The sequence below is a fragment of the Chiloscyllium punctatum genome, chromosome 1 (genome assembly GCF_047496795.1).
Source record: "Chiloscyllium punctatum isolate Juve2018m chromosome 1, sChiPun1.3, whole genome shotgun sequence".
Lineage (NCBI taxonomy): Eukaryota > Metazoa > Chordata > Chondrichthyes > Orectolobiformes > Hemiscylliidae > Chiloscyllium > Chiloscyllium punctatum.
Window position 1 is genome coordinate 38,305,333 of NC_092739.1, and position 19,804 is coordinate 38,325,136.

General features: G+C 40.4%; 1 protein-coding gene across 4 annotated transcripts in view; it reads left to right on the forward strand.

The window, feature by feature from the left end:
• cfap299 (cilia and flagella associated protein 299) overlaps nt 1-19,804 on the forward strand; it is a 670,526-nt gene that overhangs the window by 87,209 nt on the left and 563,513 nt on the right. For 3 of the 4 annotated variants that reach the window (XM_072593545.1, XM_072593567.1, XM_072593676.1), the window contains exon 2: nt 11,936-12,066. In XM_072593545.1, coding sequence (XP_072449646.1) covers nt 11,936-12,066 — 131 coding nt within the window. Of the gene's footprint in view, nt 1-11,935; nt 12,067-19,804 lie in introns of those variants that run through there. The other variant, XM_072593613.1, reaches the window with a different exon arrangement.

Here is a 19,804-nt window from a genome sequence, read left to right on the forward strand (position 1 = left end):
TCTCTCCCCCTCCCTCTCTCCCCCTCCCTCTCTCCCCCTCCCTCTCTCCCCCTCCCTCTCTCCCCCTCCCTCTCTCCCCCTCCCTCTCTCCCCCTCCCTCTCTCCCCCTCCCTCTCTCCCCCTCCCTCTCTCCCCCTCCCTCTCTCCCCCTCCCTCTCTCCCCCTCGCGCTCTCCCCCTCGCGCTCTCCCCCTCGCGCTCTCCCCCTCGCGCTCTCCCCCTCGCGCTCTCTTTCACACGCTCTCTCACGCGCTCGCTTTCTCGCTCGCTCGCTCTCTCTCCATCTCTTGCGCTCTCTCGCTCTCGCTCTCTCCCCCTTTCTCTCCCCCTTTCTCTCCCCCTTTCTCTCCCCCTTTCTCTCCCCCTTTCTCTCCCCCTTTCTCTCCCCCTTTCTCTCCCCCTTTCTCTCCCCCTTTCTCTCCCCCTTTCTCTCCCCCTTTCTCTCCCCCTTTCTCTCCCCCTTTCTCTCCCCCTTTCTCTCCCCCTTTCTCTCCCCCTTTCTCTCCCCCTTTCTCTCCCCCTCCCTCTCTCCCCCCCCTCTCTCCCCCCCCTCTTCCCCCCCCTTCTCTCCTCCCCCCTTCTCTCCTCCCCCCTTCTCTCCTCCCCCCTTCTCTCCTCCCCCCTTCTCTTCCCCCCCTTCTCTCCTCCCCCCTTCTCTCCTCCCCCCTTCTCTCCTCCCCCCTTCTCTCCTCCCCCCTTCTCTCCTCCCCCCTTCTCTCCTCCCCCCTTCTCTCCTCCCCCCTTCTCTCCTCCCCCCTTCTCTCCTCCCCCCTTCTCTCCTCCCCCCTTCTCTCCTCCCCCCTTCTCTCCTCCCCCCTTCTCTCCTCCCCCCTTCTCTCCTCCCCCCTTCTCTCCTCCCCCCTTCTCTCCTCCCCCCTTCTCTCCTCCCCCCTTCTCTCCTCCCCCCTTCTCTCCTCCCCCCTTCTCTCCTCCCCCCTTCTCTCCTCCCCCCTTCTCTCCTCCCCCCTTCTCTCCTCCCCCCCTTTCTCTCCTCCTCCCCCCCATCTCTCCCCCCCCCCCCCATCTCTCCTCCCCACACCCCCCCACCCTCTCTCCCTCCCACCCTCTTTCACCCCCTCTCTCACAAGCGTGTACTCACCTGCCGTGAACAGCCAAGAACTGGGCCATAAATCAACCTCTGTCAGCTAGAGCCTTACTTAAACAGACCCTTTGTTTATTTCCAAAAGCCTAATTATCCTACAGGCCTTATCTACAACATTTAATAGTCTAGTAACACTATGACTATTCTCTGCTATTTTACTTTTAATCATCCACTCCCAATCTGCCGGCTTTCTAACCAGGTCTATCAGCGCTTCCAGTAAAACAATTTCTCCTTCTTTATTCTGCCCTATGTATCTATAGGGTCTCATATTCACCAGCGTGGACGTTTTCCTCAGATAATTGCTGTGTTCTGTTCTTACTTGCCCCTTACCCCACTACGCAGTTTTCTTGACCAATTCTCCACATCTCCTTCAGCAGCAATTTACCCCTTGCCTTTGGATCTTGGATTGGAGAGACCCTCCGGCAGGTTCCCTCACTTCTGAGTCCCCAAGGCCCACTCCAAGCCAACAGAATATAGTCTGAATTCACAGCAAAAATGCTAACTTGTTTTTGTTAGGTACTCTTATTATGTCAGTCTCAGGAGTTCCCCTGGTGGACCAAGAAGCGCCCTGTTACTGCTGCCCCCTGTCCAGGTGGGTCTGTGCATGACCCTGCTTGCAGCGCCAAATTTGCTGTGGAGAAAATATAGAGAATCACTGGGAGACACAGAGAGTTCCTCAAGTGGGTCTTTTATTTGCAAACAAAAAAACAGACACTGAGAAAGCAGATTGTCAAATGCACACGAACCTCAGGTCCATGGATTTTTATATTTTTTTAATCATGTTTCTGTTAGCTTATCAGCATGTCTAACTATATTAATCAAAGTTCCTCATTCTAGCTACACAATAAACCAGTGACGTTAGTTCCCATTATCTCTTTAGTTGTACATTCTACTTAATGTTATTCTAATGTCATGCTTAGATATTTATTGCTGATCTGCTACAGAGATCTTCCATCCCAGATTAACCTGTCATGATAGATATTTAGCTATTCCATCTACTACAATAGTCTCCTGTCTTAAGCAGACTCTACTAACTATTAATTAGATATTTTAATGTCATGTCCCAAATATTTATGGTCCCAATCCTGTCATAATAACACTTAACAAAGAAACTTGCTTTATTACTTGTGTTTTCTCATCTAGCCATAGTGACCTTTCAGCCTTAACCATACTCTGCTAATTGGTATAAGACCATTCCACTATTCTTATCCTATCCTGCCTTCCACAGACCACAGATTGCCAATGGTCTTCATGCTTTAGCCCTTCCCATGCTTTCATGTTCTTTATTTTCCATACTTGCCACTTAACAATCAAGCCTGAATATTGTCCACATATTGCTTCACATGGACACACTGCTTCAATCTCCACTGTAAATGGTACTGAACTCTGTGCATTCATCAGGGAACACCCCTACTTGATTTCTAAGCAGAAGTAATTGATGAAAGAGCTGAAAATCTCTTGGTCCAGGACATTATCTGCAGTGATGTCCTGACAATGAGATGATTGACCTTGCAAAAATCATAACCATCTTCTTTTTTTGCGAGGTAAGATTCTGACCAGCAGAGTGGTTTCTCTTTGATTCCCATCATCTACAGTTTTTATGGAGTTTCTTAATGCCTTACAGTCAAGAACAATTTCTCTCTTCACCTCATGAGCTGTTTTGTTAATTCTAAGGATGAACATTACCTATCTGGATATTGTACAGGTTTTACTTACTTTGGCCATGTAATGCTAGGAATGAGTTGCCAATGGTGTTGAATGTTGTGCAATATTCAGCAAACGTCCCCACTTCTGATACTAAGATGTAGAGAAGATCTTTGAAGCAGCTGCAGCTGGTTGGGCTGAGGAAGTCCTGAAGAGGTATCCTAGAACTGAAGTGACTAATCTCCAACAATTGCAACCATATTCCATGTGCCACGTATGATACCAGTCAGTAGAAAGTTTTCCATTAATTTCCATTGACTCCAATTTTGCTCGGGCTCCTTGATGCTACACTCAATCAAATGAGCATCTGGATGTATATATGAATAGGAAAGGTTTGGAGGGATATGGGCCGGGTGCTGGCAAGTGGGACGAGATTAGATTGGGATATGTGGTTGGCATGGATGAGTTGGACTGTAGGGTCTGTTTCCGTGCTCTACATCTCTCTGACTCTGAGGCTGTGATGTCAAATGCAGGGGACTTTCTCATAAATTCAAACTGTTGAGTTGGTGATCTAGCTGGTGCCTTGTCAAATCTGCCTGATAACATTGCCCATGACACCTTCCATTACTTTGATTCTATCCCAGTAATGAAGAAGATCAGCTTTATCCTTTTTTTGTGTGTGGACAGGACCTATGTAGTAGTGGCCAACTGTTCTGAGGTTGAAATTATACACAAGGAATAAGTGCAAATGTATTGATGTAACAAAATACAAATTGTGTTTGAATAAATCCCTCCAGAAGCCCTACTTCTCCCTACCTTTGTTACGTTCAACAACTTCACAACTGTCCAATATCAGTGTCTATTTAATTATGCCTCTGTGCAATTGCAACCATATTCCATGTGCCACGTATGATACCAGTCAGCAGAAAGTTTTCCATTAATTCCCATTGACTCCAATTTTGCTCGGGGTCCTTGATGCTACACTCAGTCAAATGAGCATCTGGATGCAGATCTGAATAGGAAGGGTTTGGTGGGATGTGGGCCGGGTGCTAGCAAGTGGGATGAGATTTGTATTTTCAATTACAAAGATTCCCAAGCTCCAGAATTCCTACCCAGATTCGCTCTGCCTCATCATCTTGCTCTCCTCCTTTATAACATTATTTTATAACCTATTTTTGACAAACCCCATGGTCACCTAACTTAATGTCTGTGTCATACTTTGTTATAATCTGCAGCTGTGAAGTGTCTAAGGATGTTTCATCACTTAAAAGGTAAACATAAATACATGTTGTTTCTTACTCATGAGATTGAGGGTCATTATATAAAAAAAAAATTGATGCTTAAGATAAACAAAGAGCAGGGAACAGTGAGCCCACCATATTCACTGTAGTGTAGTTTTAAGTATATAAAAAATAATTTAAAACAGTTTGTGTTAGGATATTATAATATGACAATAATTCAGTTAAACCTTCAAAGCATTTCAAAGGCAGATAAATCTGTAGTATCTTGAACTGGTTGGCAATATATCTTTAAGTTGGTATATTTTAGTCACACAACAAATGTATTGAATTCTACTCAATGGATGAAATACTGGTTTTTTTATGTTGCTTTAGATGCAAGTGGGCTATATTAGTTTGCTGCCAACATATTGTACTAAAGATGTAAATGGACCTTTATTGAAGTGCCCATATGGTTCTTGCATTTTGTATTTGAATATGTGGCTACATATATTGAGCTTCAATGAAGTAATATGGTTTCTTGTCAAAATGTACTGAATTGAATGTTGTTCACTGTCTGTGGTTTTAATACTATGGCTATAATTCTTATCTGATTCAGTTTTCGCAAAAGCTAAATTATTCCAAGGATTTGTCCATTCTCCAGTATTTTGTACTGCTTTGAACCAACTATGGTTCCCAGGACTTTTCCTGAGCTGCAACTGCTCTGAACAGCTCCCAGGGATTTTCAGAGCCATAGCTGCTGTAGTTGACCTAGTATCTCATCAGTATGGAGCCTGTTTCCCTGTTGCAGAAGACTCAATCACATGAGCTTACATTTTGTTTGCTATGTGAGTCCTGTAATCAGGTTTTCAGTTGACCAGCACCATACAGGCATTCTAGATGGTTGTGTTCTGCCCAGTCACTGCAGTTGCTGAGAAGAATCAGTGCTGGACTTTGCACATAAATGTGTCCTGTTTTGTGAAAGTGCTGGAACATCTAAGGCTGGTAGGAATTGTAGTCCTTTACTTTGACCTGTAAGAACAATAACTAGTAACTGTTAGCTGACTAACTGTTAAATATGTCCAAATCTCTTTTCAGTTTTTAGTATGTGATTTAAATCCAATTTATATTATAGTATGGTTCCAAGTAAGGATGATATGTGACTTGGAGGGAAACTTGCAGTTGCTAATGTTGCTGTGCATCTACTGCCCATTCATTTTCATGGGTTTGTGATCACAAACATGTAGTATATTGATGTTTCATATCAACTTTCTCATAAGCTGAGAAATAGCAGATTACATGTGGAACTAAAGGTAATTTGATTAAGAAATTGTGTACAGTTGTGACAGTCGGGGATGGGGGTCACTAATACCAGAGAACAAACAGGCAATGTTTCGTCGGGGCAGAATCCTGCTTTCTAGCTGAGGTGTTAGGGAACTTTTCCCTGGAGTAATTGCTGTTCCATCTTCCATTTGCCTGATGAGGGCTGGTCAATGAAATTTGCTTGGGGACCAACCAATGAAAACTACTGCCCATAATATCTGCTCAATGAGAATTGCCAATAAAGAAAACGTCTGCTTTTGATCATATGATATACTAATCACGAAAGTCAGGTTGATTTTCCTATTTGAGCTGTCTGAACATAAGGCATTATGAAAGGTAGGAACAGTCTAAAAAGGATTGGTGCTTTAAGTGCTATATGAGGACATTTTAAACACGTTAATTTTTTTCCATGGCATCAAGAATGTTTGTGATCAGAATAAAAATACTGCTTTACTTAGCTTCTATGGTTAGCAGTACAGTACAATGAAAGGAATACTAAAGTTAATGGCATTAGTGGAAGAAATAGGACTCTGGCTGCCTTGTCACTACTGCTAATCAACATAGGGTGGCAGTGGTGTGCAAGGAAATGCCAATAACAGATGGCACTGGTTTACTAGATAAGAAAAAAATTGTACCTTATACTTCTATTAGAGTCATAGAGATTCATTTACCCATCTGGAGCATTTGTGAACTGCTGTTACTATTGACAATGAAATAAGCATTCTTATTGTAAATGGAATTGTTAAAATAGATTTGACTTTCTTTTCACAAAGCAGTGTTACATCTGGGTTCATGTGAGTGGCTGTGCTGTGATTTCGCTCATTGACATCAGCTTACTGCAAATCTGATGAAACCTGTATTTATTCAGGGCCCACACCTTGTTATATGTATTAACTTAAAATCAGTCCAGAGAAAACAAGCTCCACAAAAAAGGCACAACTGAAATCCCAGGCTGCTTTGATAGGGTTTAATCTGGAACTATTGATTTGTTAACAGCAGATGCATAACTTCATGGTTAATTTACCCGCCTAACCAGTATAAAATTTCAGATTGCGTACAGGCAGATAAAGTGTACATGCTGGATTTTATGAACAACCAGCTTCACCTTGCGCCACCCCCTCCACAAAACCAAGGAAGACCAGGTCCGAACCTATGATTTGATTTCTTTTATGTGCAATGATTATCAATAATGAGACATAGAATCATAGGCCCAACAAGTCTACACTGACCCTCCGAAGAGTTACCCACCCAGATGCATTCCCCTCCCCTATTATTCTATATTTACCCCTGCCTAATGCACCTAACCTACGCATCCCTGAACAGTATGGGCAATTTAGCACGTCCAATTCACTTAACCTGCACATCTTTGGATTGTGGGAGGAAACTGGAGCACCCAGAGGAAACCCATGCAATACAGGGGGAGAATGTGCAAACTCCACACAGACAGCTGGAATTGAACCCTGGTGCTGAAGCAGCAGTGCTAACCACTGAGCCACTAGATGTGATCTAAACTGGTCCCAGACGAGTAAACTCTTTTCCTTGTGTAGTCCACCAGGTTATAAATTCCAAATTTCCTTTATCCATTTTCGACATCCATATGGACGACAATTTCTTTTGGAAATTTCTCCTTTGGCAAACATGATATAGGAAACTAAGTGATCCCATACATGTGGGCGGCACGGTGGCACAGTGGTTAGCACTGCTGCCTCACAGCGCCAGAGACCCGGGTTCAATTCCCACCTCAGGCGACACTCTGTGTGGAGTTTGCACGTTCTCCCCGTGTCTGCGTGGGTTTCCTCCCACAATCCAAAAATGTGCAGGTTCGGTGAATTGGCCATGCTAAATTGCCTGTAGGGTTAGGTGAAGGGGTAAATGTAGGGGAATGGGTCTGGGTGGGTATGCTTCGGCGGGTCGGTGTGGACTTGTTGGGCCGAAGGGCCTGTTTCCACACTGTAAGTAATCTAATCTAATCTAATAAATAACAGTTAAGTTAAATCACTGTAGTACCCCTGCTACACCTGATCATGGAGGATAGTGAATTATTAACCAGCTAATGGGAAGAGGAAAGGCTCCATTGAATGCCCCTAATTTTGGATGATGATGGATCCTATCAGTGCTAACAACAGGCGGAAATCCATCTTGACCTCTTGAAGTTAAGGTGTTCATATAATATCAAGAAATGCTCATTCTGCTTAGCCAAACTATACAGCTGAATTATGTTCTGACTGTAGCACTGGAAATTTGTGCCATGGCTAGCCATATCTCAAGCTGAATTGTTCCATTCGAGCTACAATACTGTCATAAACTGACCATTTGGAAAATTACCCAGGCAGAACTAATCCACAGAAAGTACAGTGATGGAAGGTGTTGTCCACAGTGCTTTCAAGCAGAACTATCTCAGCTTGGTTTGCGTTCTGCCAGTTATTTGACTCCAAATCACATTTAAAGCTTTGTTCCAAACAAACATAGATTAAAAAAAGTTGTGTGTAGTGCTGGAAAAGCACATCAGACCAGACAGCATCCGAGGAGCAGTAGAATCGACATTTCGGGCATAAGCTCTTCCTGATGAAGGGCTCATGCTCAAAACGTTGATTCTCTTGCTCCTCAGATGCTGCCTGACCTATTATGCTTTTCCAGCACCACACGCTTGACTCTGAACTCCAGCATCTGCAGTCCTGACTTTCTCCTAGTAGATTAAAAAAGAGTTGGATTCCAGTAGTGTGGGGTATCTGTTCCTGACATCAAATAAACATTTGACTGAGTGTAGTATCATCCACTTTGAATGTCTGGTTGAAGATTGTTGCAAATGTTTCTACCTTATGTTTTGCATTGATGTGCTGGATTCCCCCATTATTGAGGATGAGGATGTTTGTGATACCTTCTTCAGTGAGTTGCTTAATTGTGCATAACCACTCACAACTAGATTTAGCAGGACTGCCGGACATAGATCTGAACTACTAGTTGGAGAATCATTTACCTTTTGTCTATCACTTGCTGCTTAAGATGTCTGGAATGTAAGTCGTCCTGTTTTATAACTTCACCAGATTGATACCTCAGTTGTATGCTTGCCTGATCTGAGTCTAGCATGCCCCCGGCACTCTTGCTTGAACTGAAATCTATTGTTTCAATTCTGAATGACTAAGCTTTAAGCAAGGCTTTACTGGGAAATAGTTGACGTTACATAATTCAGCAATGTGGTTGAAACTAGTATTCTTTTTGTACCTGGGGCCAGTGAAGTTTTTTGTTTTGGAATATTTTAAAACTAGGCTTCTCAGTATAATTTGGTTTGCAAAGAGTCGTGGAAGTTTGCGGATTTACATGAGGGAAGGAGGTGCATATTAACTTTTGTTTTTCTAACTTTTCCAACCTCATTGATTACTTCCCCTGCAGTCGAAGAAATCAATTTTTAGATACAAATCTGGTGAATTGTCCGTCTCTAGTCAATTCATACCATTTAAAATAGTATGGGAACTGGTGGTAACACTAAGATATATAAAAAGGACAATCGAGTAGTTAATTAAAACACAATGAAGGATAGCAAGGCAGATAATGTGTCACTGCTGCAATGTGAGGAGTCCTGAATGCCATTAATAGCACTGCTCCCAAAAACCAAGCCCGTCTATTGCTTTACTCTGAAACCCTATAATTTTCATGTCAGAGAGGATTATAAACCCCTCCAATGAGTTCATGTATTGTCTGGTGTCACCTTGAATTCAGTAATCATAGAAATCATTCTGGCCCTCTTAGGAACAAGGATAGATTTTCTACTTGGGAATGACCTGGCCAGCGACCAAGTTGTAGAAGCTCTGAAGCCCAGACCAGACAGGCACCCCAAAAGAGACTGCATGGCCACTGGGATTAAGGGAGTCCTTACCCTTGCTAAATCGTAATTTGATCAGGCAGGCCAAAACCTTCTTTCCAAATTTTAGAAGTGTTTGAATAGATCCCTAGATGGTGAGAAACCTACTGTATTCACTTATGAATTAGCCTCTGCCTAGAGCAGCAGGAGCTAACCAGTGCTTTGTGAGTTAGGGTGCCCTAAAGAGTATGATAGAAATAGAAAAATCTTACACCAGGCACAAGATTTTAAGGGGAAGGAAGCCTATACCCCTGCTGGATGAGAGGTAGTCTGGCTAGCTAATGCCCAGTAAACACCTTTCACCAGCTCCTGGTGAAATGTTAAAGACCGGACATCCACATCCAACAGGACAAACATTATCCAGAAGATACCCTTCAAGGTTTGTGAGAAAACACTACATTGGTCAGTTTTCTTTCTGTTTGTCCTTTACAAGTGCACAAACATCAACTTGCCACTGCCAGACACAACCAGTACAATTTCATTTTCAACCATGCAAACAACAAAGGGCACAAATTCAACTGGGACAATGCAACCATCATAGCAAAACAGAAATGCAAGAGAATTCCTTGAAGCGTAGCACTCCAACCAGAACTCAATCAATAAACACATTGACTGGATCCCATTCACAAACCACTCAGATACAGCACTGGAAGTATCAAAACAACAGGCACATAAATACCAGGCAGGACACACCAGGCACATAAATACCAGGCAGACTGAAACGTCTGCAGAAAATATATGTCAGCTTGGCAAATTAATCTACAAACTTAGCCAATGTCCTTTTATCAAATTTAAAATGAGACCAGGCAGTATTGCAGATAGGTAAACAAATAATGAGGGAGATAAATTAACTGGTGGGAGAGCAGCAGGGCAAACATAACTGGAGCTGCCTCAACAGGAGTGTTCCAAAGCAAATGGAGCAGGTAGGAGATCAACCCCTCCCCAGAGTAACAAAACAAATTCGTACCTCCAGTTTCACTGCAGTTGTGACTGCCATTAGAAAATCTCAAGTGTAGATAAAATAATAGGCAACGCAGAACCCACTGAACTGATAAGTGCATGCCAGAGGATAGATGTATCTGACTTGGTGTTGATTTGAGAGGCCAAATGGCCTCTTTTCTGCACTGTAGGGTTTATATGATTCTAGAGGTTAAACCCTTATTGTACATGTAGACTGTCAGCTTTTGGATTTTAGGGGGTTCAATGCCAAACTTGACGACTAATTTAACAGATATACCATAAATTCTGTCGAAGTATTGAGATACTTTATTCTCTTCATAGAATAATTTTGATTTGGGTTGTACTTCTTTTAAAATTACCCTAGTTACTAAAATTGTAATATGCATACTGATGATTTCTCTACTTTGTTGATTATATAAATATAATTTGTTCATAGTGAACATAAATGTAAATTTAATGTTAGGAAGGGTTTATAGCAAGGTATATTGCAAAGAATTAAGTACTTTATGTTGAACATGGCACAAGGTGGCAGTGCTTGTTCAAAACATCATTCTAAATTTATCAACAAGTTTGCATTTATGGCAATTGAAAGCCACCAGCCAGTAATCTTTAGTTATGATAAATATATTCATTATCCATATTTTGTGGAATAATATTTATTTCTTGCATGTAACTTTTTTAAACAATTGTTTAAGTCAATGAAACTTAACATGATTGATGAATATTTTTTCCATATCCTCTCGTATTAGAAAACCTAAAATTTTGAAGTATATACTGTGAATAACCTGGACTCTTGGTAATAAATCTGCTCCAATTTCTGTCAATTTAATCAAACCTTTAAGTTCCACAAGATCTAAAAAGCGCATAATTCGAGAAAATGATAAGACAAATACAGTGACTATATAAATGGCTTAAGTTTAATCTCTCTTCTCTACCCACCATTTTCTTTAATATGCTTTTTCATTTTTTAAACAACTGTGATTGAAAACTTGAAAGGAAATTAAGTATATAAATAATCAGTAGATGAATAATTACTGCAGTCAAATCTATACTAATCTGGGAGCTTTGATGCATAGTCATGGTGATTCATGCAGAATGATGGTTAAATGTAAGATACCTTATGACAGAATCACATGCAATATTCTTCTTTACAGTTGATTTGTAGTCAAGAGTAATATGCATATGCTTGTTTTTAACGATATAGACTTCCATTCAATCATGGAAGTCCAAGTAGTTTTCTGAATTATGAAAGTCCTGCTTTTTTGATTGTTAAAATTATGGATACTACAAGAGTTTGGAATTTTCCTCAAGACTTGGAGCAAGGTTTTAACTCATTCAAAACTGATTCATTAACAGAGTTAAAATCTGGAACTTTGTTTCACAATTCATATTTTATAAACTAATTTGTTATGAATTATTTCCAATATTTTCTTTCTTATTATGTAATAGCAATTCACCTAAGCTGTTATAATAAAAGTAGCATCTTCTAGTTTACTGTGATTATTTCAGTCGGTGTTCATACATAACACACTGGTCATTTTGTACTGTTAAGATTTTTATATCTTCATGAAGTTACATTTTTACAACATACCATGTGCTTTAGTAATATCTCCATTCTCTCATTTTAAGTGAACAATGTTAACACTATCATAGACTAAAAAGATTTTATCCAAAACTGCTCCCATTTTTATTATTAACAATAAAGTACAGTTCATTTTATGCAGAAGTAATACAAATTATTTTTTGCTTTTCGCACTTGTTTTCCAACTGGCCCATTGCTATAATATTATCAAAGAGCATAACTTTCACTTTTGCCTTGGTTAATCATTAGGATGAGGAGCTGGCTCGACAATTGGTGGAACTGGGATACAGGGGAAGTGGAGAGGTGCTGAAAAGAGAAGAGTTTGAAATGAGGAAAGCAGCTGCTGAGGCTGCGAGGATTGCTAAGAAAAGCCAGAAAAAGTGAGTACGTCCTAATTCTTTGATATACATAGGTATTCATGAGTTTAATCCATAAAAGACAAACAGTAAATATGTTGCTTTGGGTAAAGTATTCCCATCATCAGGATGATGGAATTGGAGGAGTATCTATTTTGAAAATGTGGTTCGAGCTTGTTTCATTTAGGAAATGCATTTCACTGGATCTTGAAATCATAATGAGTGCTGTGTGTGTTCTTCCTGTTCGTCGTCTTCTAACAGTAAAAATACAAAGAATTACAATAAGGAAGTATTTGTACTTCATACATTTGGAGCAAAACCCAAGCTTATTTTAATGGTGGTGTTAAGGCAATAATAGTAATAAATAAAGTCAGAGTCATAGTGATGTACAGCACAGAAACAGACCCTTCAGTCCAAGTCGTCCATGCCTACCAGATATCGTAAACTAATCTAGTCCCACTTGGCCCATATCCCTCTAAACCCTTCCTATTCATATACCCTTCCAGATGCCTTTTAAATGTTGCAATTGTACCAGCTGCCTCCACTTCCTCTGGCAGCTCATTCCATACACGCACAACCTTCTGTGTGAAAAAGTTGCCTCTTCGATCCCTTTTAAATCTTTCCCCTCTCACCTGAAACCTATGCCCTATAGTTCTGGCGTCCCCCACACCCAGAGAAAAGATCTCGTCAATTTATCCTGTCCATGCCCCTCATGAATTTATAAACCCCTCAGCCTCCGACACCCCAAGGAAAACAGCCACAGCCTCTCCCTATGGTTCAAACCCTCCAACCCTAGAATTGCGTGCAATATTCCAAATGTAGTCTAACCAATGTCCTGCACAGCTGCAACACGACCTATGAACTTCTATACTCAGTGCTTTGACCAATAAAGGAAAGCATACTAAATGCTTCCTTCACTATCCCATCTGCTTGGGACTTTACTTTCAAGAAACTATGAACCCGTATTCCAAGGTCTTTGTCCAGCAACACTCCCCAGGACCTTACCATTAACTGTATAAGTCCTGCCCTGATTAGCCTGAATTTTGTTACCATTTTTAATGAATAAGATCCAAAAAAAAGTTACATTTTTACTTCATTTTCCACATTTGATAATTTCAGAATGTTTTATGTAATACTTGGAATTAATTACTTCAAAAAAGCTTTGTTAAACGTACATGGTGTATAACTTTAAACCAAAAATACAAGAATGAACAACTGCCATCAGTGAATGAAGGAAAGTCAGATTTAGAAAAGCCACTTAGGTGCATTGATGTACTGCTCTTTAGTACACTCATTCCTCTACTCTTTTGAAAAATTTCATCTTAATGAAAATACAAACTTCCAGTATATATGTTAAGATGGAAGCCTTGAAAATTCGTGGCCTGACAACCTAGGATAATACTGATTTGTATCCACTTCTTATCCTTACTGCTGATCTTGCTACAGTTCGCAGGTTAAGTTTAGTTAAAAGGGAAAGGTATGTACCTTTTAAAGAATAATTTTTAAGTGGTATGGGTTGGACCAATTTCATTGTTCAGTAAATGCGTAATCTGTCCCAGTAGTTTATTCATTTGCCGACAAATTCTGGCTACTTCATGTTGATTTTGTGCTGCACAAATTTCCTCTCTAATGTGTTTCATGCCCCTGAATGTAGTCCTCACAATTTATATTGCTTGTGGGCAACTCACTATGACTGGCAACTAATGTTGGCCATCTTTATAGGTGCCAATGACAAAGCATTGTCTATACATTTAGTGCTTATAGGAGTCTGAGCATTGTAGGCTATGGTGAGACTTGTGACTGAATTAGATGAGAGAACTGACCAGGCCGATCTCATTATCGGGAGCATTTCACTCCAACATTCCAGAGCAGGTACCTTGTGAATTTAGATTGCTGCTTGATCCAAATGACCTATATTGGATACTGGGTGCTAACAACACAGGACATGCTCCATGGGCACCAGCCCCATGCATCCCACATGCATGGATATTGCATCTGATATGTTGGGGTGGGTGACAGATGTTACAGGCATTATTGAGGGTTGGGGGAGATATTTGGAGACAAGATGGTGGTACTTAGGCTGGCAGTTTGGAGACTTTACAGTAGCATCCATTCTTTCAGACAGCTGAGACTGTGTACTGACTCGAGTGGCAACCTTTGCCCAAGCTAGCATGATCGGGGAATGAGGAATTCATTGCTGGTCTTGTGGGGGGTGGGGGAGGGGTGGGTATGGAGTTGTCAGCCATATCTGGCCAGATATCAGGAGCCACCCAGCACAGTACCTGATGACTGTGCAACCAAGCAAGCACTATGGATTTTTTATGATAGGATGCCAGTAAATTATCAGATATATGCTGAGTGGTAAATTGTTTGGGGAATGACAGTGTAATATGGGCCCAGAATCAGATGTGAGGGTTGGAGTAAGTAGTTAATGAGGTAAGTTACAGTAAGAAATTCCAATCAGATTTGTGGCAGAAATCCTTTCAAAAAACTTGATGCAGTTTGGACTAAGCCAAAAGAACCTCCGATTCAGCTCACTCTTTGTCTCAAAACTTTTACTGACTTGCATAGATAGTATGAATTGAAAGACATCAAAATTCCAACCTGTACAAAGGAAAAAAAATGACTGCAAGATTGGGAAGTTGAGAAATCACCCCAAAACAGTTCCAAAATGCATGTGGGAGATATCCGTTATCATTGGTCTCCTTTTGGTCAGAAAAGCAAAAAATTGGTCAAAGCCCTTGGAAAAACTGGTGTCTTCTGACCTAATTCTTAGTATGACATGACATTAATGAATTGAATTTTATTGATGAGTATCTTAGTGAGGAAAAACAGTAAAAGACAGTGAAAAGCTATTTCACTGTCGCCACAACCTGGCACCATTTTGAATACTTCTTTCAAAGAAAAAATACAAAGATATAGCTTTAGAGTTAAAAATATAGCTTTAGAGTTCATCAGTACTGAATCAGCTCATCAATGATGCCTGTGCCACCATTATCCCAGCACATGGAGAAACATTTAACTGAAGTGCCATGGGACTGACCATTATGCAGCAGTGCATTTTTTCGATGATTATGAAATCTGAAAGAGAATTAAATTTGATGGGAATGATGGTTTTAAACTTGTTGGACATGACCCATCAATTTGAGCCACAGAAATTCTACAGTTGGAAGCAGGTCATTTGGCCCATGGAGTCCACACCAACCCTCCGAAGAGCAGCTCACCCCTACCCCCCACCCCTCAGTCCCTGTAACACTGCCATTTCCCATGGCTAGCCTACCTAGCCTCCACACCCCTGCACATTACGGGGCAATTTAGCATTGCCAATTTACCTAACCTGTACATCTTTGGAATGTGGGAGGAAACCAGAGCACCAGGAGGAAATCCACAGATACAAGGAGAATGTGCAAGCTCTGCACTGACAAGGCCCTGAGGGTGGAATCAAATCTGAGACCTTGGCACTGTGAGGCAGCAGTGCTAACTATTGAGCCACCGAGCTTATAAATACAAGGAAAGCATAAAAACAGTAGAAGACATACTTAATATGGTCAGCAAACTGTGAAACACTTGTTTCATCACGTAGTTGTGTTTTATCATTCCAGTGAATCTACTTGGATGATGTCAGAAGTTTTTTGGATTTGTGGTTTCAGGGCTTTGGGGTCAATTCCCAGTCTTGAATCCTATGATCCTGGCTCTATCTGTTGGAGTGATCTTTCCGCAGGTGGCCAAATTATTCACTGACCCATTAGAGCTGCATTGGTAGGAAGGCCAATTGCAGTACACAAGCCAATGGATGGCCACCAGCTGTGCTTGGTAATGTGGACAAGGGAGGTGAGTGGTGGGAAACCATGGGATGTTCTGCATGAGGGTGTTTAAAGAAGACACAATGGTTTGTCAGTCTGCTTCCAAGAGACAGGCTATAGAAAGGTTTCTTGATCCAGTCTTGCCACTGGTAAAATCAATTGGAGACTGAAATGCCCTGAGGAGATGCTGTTATGCAGAAGTTTTGAGGTTTTCTCTTGGTACCTCTCCAAGACCTGTATCTGAGAGAATGGGAGGAACACATCTGTTTCTGGAAGGTAAACTTATGGTACAAAGGCGTCACAAATTTGTTCAGATTGTACACAACATTTTTGAGCTTCTTTATGTCCCAGGGATTAGGATCATTCTTCCTGCAGCAACACTGAAATAATCTAACTTTTGAATTGGATTGAGATTAGAATAAGAATTTTTAAAAAATTAATCTTTTTTCTGATCAATGTTTTCAGTGATGTTGTTATCCAACTCTGAAGCAGGTGGGACTTGAACCTGGGCCAGTGGTAGGGACACTACTATGCACCACGAGGGCCCTTGAATGAGAATAATTGAACTCAGTGTAAAACTAGCTACATCTGTGTGTAATAAAACAACAACTTTGTTAATGTAGTTTGCCTGTTGGATATTTGTCAGTTAATTCAGGTATTTATTCAAAATCTTATCTGTTAGTAAGGAAAAGGTTGTGCCAGAAATTGATGCTTTTTGCACAAAATAGGGTGTGTCATATCAAGTGACCACTCTGACACATGAGTTAAGTTTTTTAATGCAGTGTAGCTTGCATCATAGAATAATGACAATCGGGGGAACAGGTTCTACATGGAGTCATCATGGTATTGTTAGCTGACATTCACTCTGGTTTCATAAATGTGGCTTGCTGGGAACTGGATCCCAGTATATGGTTAAATTATAAATCTAAGAAAGATGGACAAAGTTTCTTGTCCAATTTTCCAGGAAGAACTGTATAAATCTGAATTATGGACCATTGTGTTGTGATTTTAGATATTCTGCAAAAAGTGATTCAAATCTGGCAACTTTTGTTCCAGATTTTCTGCTCCTCTTGTCTGCTCCTTGCCCTATTGGCACAACTGAAATGAATTTTTTGGTGAAGGAATCCAACTTTACTTGCAGGAACAGCATGTTCACTGACACATCAGTGAATTGTTTAATGCTCAGGCAGAAAAAGGATTATCAGAGCATTCAGGCTGTCAGATTGTGGACACCTGTGCGCCCAGTCACTTGTTTGCTGAGCTTATTGAGTTAAGAATTGATTATAGGCTTTGATAGCATAATAAATGGTATTTTTCAAGTAAACAAAGCACTTGTTGACTTCTGGTTGAACAAGTTACATTTCAAACAGATACATTTCAAATTAAAAGACCAATCTATTCATGATAGCTCTGAAAATTTTAGATGCTTAAATTTTATAGTGTTACCTACACCTGGATAGGTCTATACCCATAAATAACATCTTGTGGTTAGAGGTTGTTTTGTAAATGGAAGAGATTGAAAATGTGAAATCACTTTCCTTTTCTTGTAATAAAGTAATCTTTTGTGAAATAAATAGAAAATATTCTAGCTGGATTTAAAGTATTGAAATGTGGACATTTTTGTTGCTGTACATGTCCATTGCTATGTTTACAGCAGGGAATTTGTGTGTGTCAAGATAGACTGAGAAGACAAATAGAACTAATATACAATGAAATATTTTTGTTATCTCTGACCACAGTGACTTGTAATGTAAATATGCCTTTCTAATAATAATCCAATAATTCATGTGGAAGCTGGTTCCTGACCTGACTTAATGTTATCAAGACTGTTCACACTACAGTGAAGGGCCCACTTAGCACTGGGACTCATTACCTCTAAAACTCAACAGCAGCTTCTTATTAAAGGACACTATAAATCCACTTATTTTTCCATAAACAATGAATGCATAGTTTATGTAAGAAGTGAGAGAATCAAAACCATGTCTTTTCAGCTGATTTTCGATGCCTGATTTGACAAGGTTAAACATGAATATAACATTGCACTTTGATCTAACGCAGAGTTGGAAACAGAAAGATCAGCATACTCTTTAGGCTTGGAAAGAGGCAGAAGTGAATGGGGATGATTAGGAAACAAAACATATTGGTACAAAAACAGAAATACCTGGCAAAACGCAACAGATCTGTCAGCATCTATGGAGAAAAATCAGTTAATGTTTTGAGTCCAGTGACCCATCTTCAGAACTCCTATCATAGTTAGCAAGTAGGGGTTAATAGGTTGAATGACTTGCAGACTGTCTGTCTATCCAATATTAAAAAAAATTTAATTAAGTAACAAAACTGATTTGATGAAAAAGTAGTAATGATGATGCACTGCTAATACAGGGAAAAAGTTAAGACACTAGTGAGATTGGAGTAAAGGAACAGCAAAAAAGTAGTACAAAATTCTGATTGCATGTTGTAGTTCCAAAATAAAATGGTCTTCATGTGTACCTGAAGCATTTATTGACTTGCCCTCCACACTTTTCTATCTCTTCCCCTATATGCTGATAGACCCATTTCATAATCCTTAATATTGCTTAATTGGGGGAAACAAAATGCAGGATCTTGCTGAATTTTGAGATTGTCAAAATTTATACCAGTGAAATGCAGCGTTCATAGAAATAAATGAGATACTGTTCGTGGAGTTTGCATTTGACCTGGATGGAGCAGAGTGGGAATGGAAGAAGGAATTAAATTGTACATTTCATTATTCTTGGTGACAATTGTTAAAACCAAGATTAAATGTTGAATGCAATGACATCCTCATTCTGTCCCAAACAGCATTTCTTCTGATGTCCAGTTTTTAAAAAAAATGTACAATTTAGTGTACCAATGGACAATTCTTTGAACTGATGAACTCGTTGTTGAAATTTAATTTAGAATATGGTTTCTGCAGTCCATAGTCATTTCCTTTTGATCTGCTCGAGATGATCATGTACATGTAACTGAAATAAAAACAAAATCCTGGAAATCTGAAACAAAAACTGAGTGCTGGAGAAACTCAGTAAATCTGGCAGCAGTTTTGGAGAAATGAGTAGAGCTAATGTTTTGGATCCAATATGATTGTGTTTTGAAGAAAAGTTTTATAGGACTCAATGTTAACACTTTTTCTGAATTCAAAGGCGTCAGCCCTGGTGAATTGGCACAGCATTTCTGATTTTTGTTCCACCCTAAAGGTCTGCATTTCAGTTAAACCATTTTTTTTCACTAGCCCCATAATTTTTCTTTCAATGGGAATAGATTGTTTCCTTATTCTCTGCATCACTCTTTGATCACACATCTAAGCCTTTTTTTCAATCTGAACTAAGTTTAATATGTTCTCACAATAGTAATAAAATACAAAACTGCACATGTAACCCAATTAGTGTTGTTTAAAATTCTTACATTGTTTGGATACTCCCCCTTCGTATCAGACTTCATAACCATTGCCATGTTTAGATTAGATTAGATTAGATTACTTACAGTGTGGAAACAGGCCCTTCGGCCCAACAAGTCCACACCGCCCCGCCGAAGCGTAACCCACCCATACCCCTACATCTGCATCTACATCTACATCTACCCCTTACCTAACACTACGGGCAATTTAGCATGGCCAATTCACCTAACCTGCACATCCTGCACATCTTTGGACTGTGGGAGGAAACCGGAGCACCCGGAGGAAACCCACGCAGACACGGGGAGAACGTGCAAACTCCACACAGTTAGTCGCCTGAGGCGGGAATTGAACCCGGGTCTCCGGCGCTGCGAGGCAGCAGTGCTAACCACTGTGCCACCGTGCCGCCCACGGTGATTATGTATTGAAGGTATTTCACATGTTTGCTTAAGTGGCAACTTACAATTGTAATTGTTTAGTTTCAATATTCTCATGAAAAATCATTTTTGTAAATTAGGAAGCAAAACCAATTGTGGGGATATTAATT